This window comes from Triticum aestivum, chromosome 3D (assembly GCF_018294505.1).
Source record: "Triticum aestivum cultivar Chinese Spring chromosome 3D, IWGSC CS RefSeq v2.1, whole genome shotgun sequence".
Classification (NCBI taxonomy): domain Eukaryota; kingdom Viridiplantae; phylum Streptophyta; class Magnoliopsida; order Poales; family Poaceae; genus Triticum; species Triticum aestivum.
This window is the reverse complement of record NC_057802.1, coordinates 68,991,745-69,000,059: the sequence shown is the minus strand read 5'-3', so window position 1 is coordinate 69,000,059 and position 8,315 is coordinate 68,991,745. Positions and strand designations below refer to the sequence as shown.

General features: G+C 45.6%; 1 protein-coding gene across 3 annotated transcripts in view; it reads left to right on the top strand.

Annotated features, from left to right (window-relative positions):
• Positions 1–8,315, top strand: part of LOC123074159 (extracellular ribonuclease) — a 17,471-nt gene that overhangs the window by 8,219 nt on the left and 937 nt on the right. The window contains exons 6-8 of one of the 3 annotated variants that reach the window (XM_044497077.1): positions 6,050–6,155; positions 6,605–6,851; positions 6,944–7,168. In XM_044497077.1, coding sequence (XP_044353012.1) covers positions 6,050–6,155; positions 6,605–6,792 — 294 coding nt within the window. In that variant the 3' untranslated portion in view covers positions 6,793–6,851; positions 6,944–7,168. Of the gene's footprint in view, positions 1–6,049; positions 6,156–6,604; positions 6,852–6,943; positions 7,235–8,315 lie in introns of those variants that run through there. The other 2 variants (XM_044497078.1, XM_044497076.1) reach the window with 2 other exon arrangements.

Sequence of the window (8,315 nt, the reverse complement as noted above, 5' to 3'; positions counted from 1 at the left end):
CCCCTTTAGTCCCGGTTGGTGCCACCAACCGGGACCAAAGGTCTCTTTTCAGCAGCCCAAAGGGCGAGAAGCGGCGGCCTTTGGTCCCGGTTGGTGGCACCAACTGGGACTAAAGGGGGCATTGGTTCCGGTTGGTGCCACGAACCGGGACCAAAGGTGTGCATTGGTCCCGGTTCGTGGCACCAACCGGGACCAATGTCATGCGCGTGCCAAAGCCGCGGTGCGGTGGGATGTTTAGTCCCACCTCGCTAGCCGAGGAGCGGCAGGACCTGTTTATAAGCCCTGCCTCGCCATCTTCATTGAACTCCTCTGGGCCTAATCTTGCACTGCTATGCCTGTGGGCCTGCTGGGCCTTCTGCGGGCCTAAATCCTGGCCCATGGATGGGTTTCTAGTCGTATTCAGGCCGTGGTGGCCTAGTAGGTGAGATTTTTTTATTTTTTCCCAGTTTTTTTGTTTTCTTTTTTGCTTTATTTATTTTATTTTGTTTCTACTTACAACAAAATACTTATTTATTTTATTTTATTTTGTTTCTAATTACTTATTTATTTTATTTTATGATAATTCTTTTTGCTATTAAAGTTTCTATCAAAAAGTTCTTTATGAAAATTATTTTTGCTTTTAATGATTTTGAACAGAAAATACTTCGATAATTTTAGTTGCATCATTTTTATATGATTTTAGTTTCAATAATACTAGAGGTTTCTTATAATGTTTTGAACAGAAAATACTTTGTTAATTTTAGTTTCATAAATTTTATTAAAGTTTATTTTATTTTGTTTCTACTTATATATTTTAATAAAGTTTATATTATTTTGTTTCTAATTACTTATTTATTTTATTTGTTATTTTTCATGCACCATTTTTCATGCATTTACTAATTATTTTGAGCTATAAGACCCTAAAATTGAAAAGCATTTCAAATGAACTCTGAAAAGGTTGAAAGTTGGCATGGTATCATCATTTCATCCACATAGCATGTGCAAGAAAGTTGAGAGGGTTACGGCAAAAACTAGATGCACTTCGTGTACAAAACGGACAATGGTATCATACTCGTCTGTTACAAAGTTGGCATGGTATCATCATAATAGTTGCGGGAGAAAGTCTTCACTTGTTCTTCGCTTGTGTCATTTGCTTATTGCGCCGTAACCATGGATAATCTTCATCGTTTATCAGGATGCTTGGGTCAGCCTTGACTTTGAAGGGAGGAATTTCATAAAACTTTTCATAATCTTCAGACATGTCTGTCTTGCCCTCCACTCCCACAATGTCCCTTTTTCCTGAAAGAACTATGTGGCGCTTTGGCTCATCGTATGATGTATTCGCTTCCTTATCTTTTCTTTTTCTCGGTCTGGTAGACATGTCCTTCACATAGATAACCTGTGCCACATCATTGGCTAGGACGAACGGTTCGTCAGTGTACCCAAGATTGTTCAGATCCACTGTTGTCATTCCGTACTGTGGGTCTACCTGTACCCCGCCTCCTGACAGATTGACCCATTTGCACTTAAACAAAGGGACCCTAAAATCATGTCCGTAGTCAAGTTCCATATGTCCATTATGTAACCATAATATGTGTGCTTTCCCCTCTCGGTTGCTGCATCAAAGCAGACACCGCTGTTTTGGTTGTTGCTCTTTTGATCTTGGGCGATCATGTAAAATGTATTCCCATTTATCTCGTATCCTTTGTAAGTCAATACAGTCGAAGATGGTCCCCTGGACAACGAGTACAAGTCATCACAAACAGTGGTGTCACCTCTGAGACATGTTTTCAACCAACTGCTGAAAGTCCTGTTGTGTTCACATGTAATCCAGTCGTCACACTGCTCCGGGTGTTTGGAGCGCAGACTGTTCTTGTGTTCATCGACATACGGGGTCACCAAGGTAGAGTTCTGTAGAACTGTGTAGTGTGCTTGAGACCAAGAATGCCCATCCCTGCATATTATTGAGTCCGCTCCTAGCGTGCCTTTTCCAATCAGTCTCTCCTCATACCGTGATTTAGGGAGACCTATCTCCTTAAGGCCAGGAATGAAGTCAACACAAAACCCAATGACATCCTCTGTTTGATGGCCCATGGAAATGCTTCCTTCTGGCCTAGCGCGGTTACGGACATATTTCTTTAGGACTCCCATGAACCTCTCAAAGGGGAACATATTGTGTAGAAATACGGGCCCCAGAATGACAATCTCGTCGACTAGATGAACTAGGACGTGCGTCATGATATTGAAGAAGGATGGTGGGAACACCAGCTCGAAACTAACAAGACATTGCGCCACATCACTCCTTAGCCTTGGTATGATTTTTGGATCGATCACCTTCTGAGAGATTGCATTGAGGAATGCACATAGCTTCACAATGGCTAATCGGACGTTTTCCGGTAGAAGCCCCCTCAATGCAACCGGAAGCAGTTGCGTCATAATCACGTGGCAGTCATGAGACTTTAGGTTCTGGAACTTTTTCTCTGGCATATTTATTATTCCCTTTATATTCGACGAGAAGCAGTCGGGACCTTCATACTGAGCAGGCATTCAAAGAAGATTTCTTTCTCTTCTTTCGTAAGAGCGTAGCTGGCAGGACCTTCATAGTGCTTCGGAGGCATGCCGTCTTTTTCGTGCAAACGTTGCAGGTCCTCCCGTGCCTCAGGTGTATCTTTTGTCTTCCCATACACGCCCAAGAAGCCTAGCAGGTTCACGCAAAGGTTCTTCGTCACGTGCATCACGTCGATTGAAGAGCGGACCTCTAGGTCTTTCCAGTAGGGTAGGTCCCAAAATATAGATTTCTTCTTCCACATGGGTGCGTGTCCCTCAGCGTCATTCGGAACAGCTAGTCCACCGGGACCCTTTTCAAAGATTACGTGTAAATAATTGACCATAGCAAGTACGTGATCACCGGTACGCATGGCGGGCTTCTTTCGGTGATCTGCTTCGCCTTTGAAATGCTTGCCTTTCCTTCGACATTGATGGTTGGTCGGAATAAATCGACGATGGCCCAGGTACACATTCTTCCTGCATTTGTCCAGGTATATACTTTCAGTGTCATCTAAACAGTGCGTGCATGCGTGGTATCCCTTGTTTGTCTGTCCTAAAAGGTTACTGAGAGCGGGCCAATCGTTGATGGTTACAAACAGCAACGCGTGCAGGTTAAATTCCTCCTGTTTGTGCTCATCCCACGTACGTACACCGTTTCCATTCCAGAGCTGTAAAAGTTCTTCAACTAATGGCCTTATGTACACATCAACGTCGTTGCCGGGTTGCTTAGGGCCTTGGATGAGAACTGGCATCATAATGAACTTCCGCTTCATGCACATCCAAGGAGGAAGGTTATACATACATAGAGTCACGGGCAAGGTGCTGTGATTGCTGCTCTGCTCCCCGAAAGGATTAATCCCATCCACGCTTAAACCAAACCATACGTTCCGTGGGTCAGCTGCAAACTCAGCCCAGTACTTTCTCTCGATTTTTCTCCACTGCGACCCGTCAGCGGGTGCTCTCAACTTCCCATCTTTCTTATGGTCCTCACTGTGCCATCGCATCAACTTGGCATGCTCTTCGTTTCTGAACAGACATTTCAACCGTGGTATTATAGGAGCATACCACATCACCTTCGCAGGAACCCTCTTCCTGGGGGGCTCGCCGTCAACATCACCAGGGTCATCTCGTCTGATCTTATACCGCAATGCACCGCATACCGGGCATGCGTTCAGATCCTTGTACGCACCGCGGTAGAGGATGCAGTCATTAGGGCATGCATGTATCTTCTGCACCTCCAATCCTAGAGGGCATACGACCTTCTTTGCTGCGTATGTACTGTCGGGCAATTCGTTATCCTTTGGAAGCTTCTTCTTCAATATTTTCAATAGCTTCTCAAATCCTTTGTCAGGCACAGCATTCTCTGCCTTCCACTGCAGCAATTCCAGTACGGTACCAAGCTTTGTGTTGCCATCTTCGCAATTGGGGTACAACCCTTTTTTGTGATCCTCTAACATGCGATCGAACTTCAGCTTCTCCTTTTGACTTTCGCATTGCGTCCTTGCATTGACAATGACCCGGCGGAGATCATCATCATCGGGCACTGGTTCCTCTTGATCTTCAGTAGCTTCCCCCGTTGCAGCATCATTGGGCACATCGTCTGGTTCCTCTTGATCTTTAGCAGCTTCCCCCGTTGCAGCATCACCGTATTCAGGGGGCACATAGTTGTCATCGTCCTCTTCTTCTTCGCCGTCTTCCATCATAACCCCTATTTCTCCGTGCCTCGTCCAAACATTATAGTGTGGCATGAAACCCTTGTAAAGCAGGTGGGTGTGAAGGATTTTCCGGTCAGAGTAAGACTTCGTATTCCCACATGTAGGGCATGGAGAACACATAAAACCATTCTGCTTGTTTGCCTCAGCCACTTCGAGAAAATCATGCACGCCCTTAATGTACTCGGAGGTGTGTCTGTCACCGTACATCCATTGCCGGTTCATCTGCGTGCATTGTATATAATTAAGTGTGTCAAAAACCATTACAGAACATCATGAATAGATAATTAAGTGACCGAATTAATAGAAGTTCATCATCACATTAAAACCAAAGTACATACATAGTTCTCATCTAACAACATATAGCTCTCCAGAGCATCTAATTAATTAAACCATACATTGAAACTATGTAAAACATTTCAATGCGAAAACAAATGCGATCATAATCGCAATCAAGGTAACAATTGATCCAACAGCATAATGATACCAAGCCTCGGTATGAATGGCATATTTTCTAATCTTTCTAATCTTCAAGCGCATTGCATCCATCTTGATCTTGTGATCATCGACGACATCCGCAACATGCAACTCCAATATCATCTTCTCCTCCTCAAATTTTTTTATTTTTTCCTTCAAGAAATTGTTTTCTTCTTCAACTAAATTTAACCTCTCGACAATAGGGTCGGTTGGAATTTCCGGTTCACATACCTCCTAGATAAATAAAATCTATGTCACGTTGGTCGGCATAATTTTCATAAACAATAAATGAACCAATAGTTATAAAGATAATATATACCACATCCGAATCATAGACAGGACGAGGGCCGACGGGGGCGGATACCAAAACCATCGCACTATATAATAAGAAGGAATAATAAAAGTAACAAAATTAGACAAGTATCTATCTGAAGTAAGAACTTTTTTTCTTTCAGAAAGAAGATAAGAACAAGAGGCTCACCACGGTGGTGCTGGCGACGAGATCGGCGCGGGCGATCGACGGCGGTGAAGACGGGGACGGGACGTGACGGATCGCTAAACCTAGACAAATCTCGGAGAAAATGAAGCTCGGAGGTCGAGTTTCGCGAGGAGAAAGATTAACTAGTGTGGCTCAGACATTTCATCGAACACCTCATGTGCATAAGAGGTGAGCTAGAGCACCCAAATGTCCTCCCCTCGACGGCCAGAAAAAATAGAGCACTGTGGAGTGCTCTGCTGCGGCGATGGGGTATATATAGGCAGCTCATTCGTCCCAGTTCGTGGCTAGAACCGGTACTAAATCCGGGCCTTCTGTCCTGGTTCATGCCAAGAACCGGGACCAATGGTTGTGGGCCAGGAGCGAGGCCCATTAGTCCCGGTTCGTGCCTCGAACCGGGACAAATGGTTCCATACGAACCGGGACCAATGCCCACGAGGCCCCGGCCGGCCCCCTGGGCTCACGAACCGGGACGAATGCCCCCATGAGTCCCGATTCGTGACTGAACCGAGACTAATGGGCTTGCCATGCCGGAACGAAAGCCCTGTTTTCTACTAGTGTAAAAATGGGATTGAAGTTTTGTTACTCTCTCCGTACCAAAATATAAGACGTTTTGCAGTTCAAATTAAGCTGCAAAAATGTCTTATATTTTCGTACGGAGGGAGTACTAAATTAGTTGGAATGTCAATTGCAACCAGTGCAAGTCCAATAGCACATCAGCACATGAATACCAGTGGTAGACTTATATCAGCTTTGACCTTGTGAAGAACAATTGTTCTTGTAAGGTTTCACAACTCGGTGTACCAACGTTTCCAGGTTTTTTTTTTACTTTCTTCAGGTGCGTGGAGATGTAGCTAGGTCCCTGATGTACATGGCTGTAAGCTATGGATCTGGACAGAAAGATGCAGCTCCACATTTGGAACTTTCTGATTCGCCTAGTATTCGTAAGTACTTCATTCATGTGGTGTATTTATTCAAAACATTTTTGAGTAGATCGTATTGTCCCGTGCTTGCTCATAAAGCATTCAAGTACACCACAAAAGATCAAACAACACTTTGCATAGAGTATTCCTTATTGCCTTTGTCAACAAATCTGAAATTAAAAAGCTCTTACTGAGCATAGAACATCACAAGACCTAAATAATTGCCTAATTATTTACTCTTACAACGGCCGAGTAATCCAACTAAAGTTAAGAAATGCTGGTTGTAGTGAGAAGGCTGCACAAGATCATTTGGATTCCAAGATAGTATAGATATAGATAAGAGATATATCGGCCTGTCACAACACATGTACTATTATCTGCATACATGATACATGTCAATTCTTTCGTATTTGAATCACATTGCATTGCTTCTTTAGTAATGACAAATATTTGTTGCTTGTTTACTTAAGAAAGGAGGAGGATGGGTCTCCTTTCAGCTCTTCTACAATGGAATGAACTAGACCCTCCATCGAGATCAGAGCAACGTCGGAATGATAGAGTTTGCAGCCTTTACCAGCACAATCGAAATCCTTTTGTCGATCATCCAGAGTATGCTAATCTAATATGGAGGAACACAGCTAGAAAAATTCGAATGTGACTCAAAAAAATAGTGAAAGGCTTGGGTCAATGAGTTCCACTACAAAATATGAGAATGAGGTGCACGACCATTGGTTGACCCTATTTTCTTTGGTATTTCTTGTTTTTGTCTGATTATAGCTCCTTGAAATGAACGGTAAACACGCTTGCAGGTGTCAACAAATTACTAGTTATGTGATGCAACATATGATAGTTCAAAGCAGTTATAAAGGGAACTAAGGAGAATTTAATCATAGAGCCTGCCATCTCTGCCAATGTTCGTTTCAAGGGTTTTCCGAACGCAGAATTCACTTCAAGAAGGGTTACTCTGCATTGACACCGTCACCACAACCTTCTTTGTCACTGCCATCGTGCTTTCTCACCAGGAAGCTACTGAGGTAAGACCCCTTTGGTTTTGATGACAAGATGTTTTTACGTGTCGTGTTGGATTTACGTTGTTGCCACATGGTGGTGTCACTGTATTATTGCGACGGTGGAAAGAGTTGGCGAAATGAAACGAAAAATCAACAGCGGAAAGATCAGCCAAACTTTACAGATTTGACACAAACAATTAGTTACTCCCTCTGTATTATAGTAATACAGAGGTGGTATGTTCTATAGACAGACGCGGACGGAACAGTTCGTTCACGAATAAAGTTTGAAGATACTACAAAGGTTACAAGATTAATAAGAATATAAACAAAGGCTGCCTCCACGTATGTACCAGTTCAAATTAAAGCTTGAAAGCTCAAACCCGGTGCTCCGGGGACACCTCGTGGAGATCCTTCTCCGGCCAGCTTCCGGCGTCGGCACGGGCTCTGTGGCCGGCGTATATGCAGCACCAGGCGAGTGCCATGGCGAGACAGCCGAGCGCGGTCAAGGCGAACTTGGGCGCCAGGTCCGGGGTGTCACCGGCGAGCTGCAGCACGATCATGCCGCCCACCGCCAGCGAGGCCGCCCACACTCTGAGCCTGGCCCGCCGCTGCTCGGGCGCCGCCGCCGGGTCGTCGTCGCGGCGCAGGAGCTCGTGCCTCCTGATGCAAACGTAGAGCCCCCAGAGTCAGAAGTAGGTGGGGCAGTATGCCATGATCACGAACGCTAGGTCGTGCGCGCTGCTGTGGCGCGCGCGGTACAACCCCCGCGCTAAGTTGCCGGTGACGAGCGAGAGGATCGCCCAGAACGCCCATCCGCACCCGGGCCGCGCCGAGCCCTCGCCTTGGCCCAGCTGCACCGTCTTCGGCGGCGGCGTGTCTGCCGCGACCAGGAAGGAGGTCTCTGTGGGCTCCATGGACGCCACTGGCCGCCGGGCAAGGTCGTCGTGAGCTTAAAGGGTGCAGCTGATGCCGGCCGGCGTACGTGGACGGGTTACGCTATGCTGCAGGTGTCGGCGCCGCGAGGGTGTTTCTCTGGCACGAGCAGCGTTGGCCTTCATATATGGCCATGGTGAGACGGAGCAGCTGGGCAGCGACTCGGTCCACGGTCGAGGCAAATCGGCAAGCGCGTCTGAATAGTGGGATAGCTGAAATTTTTTGCGGAATAATTCAA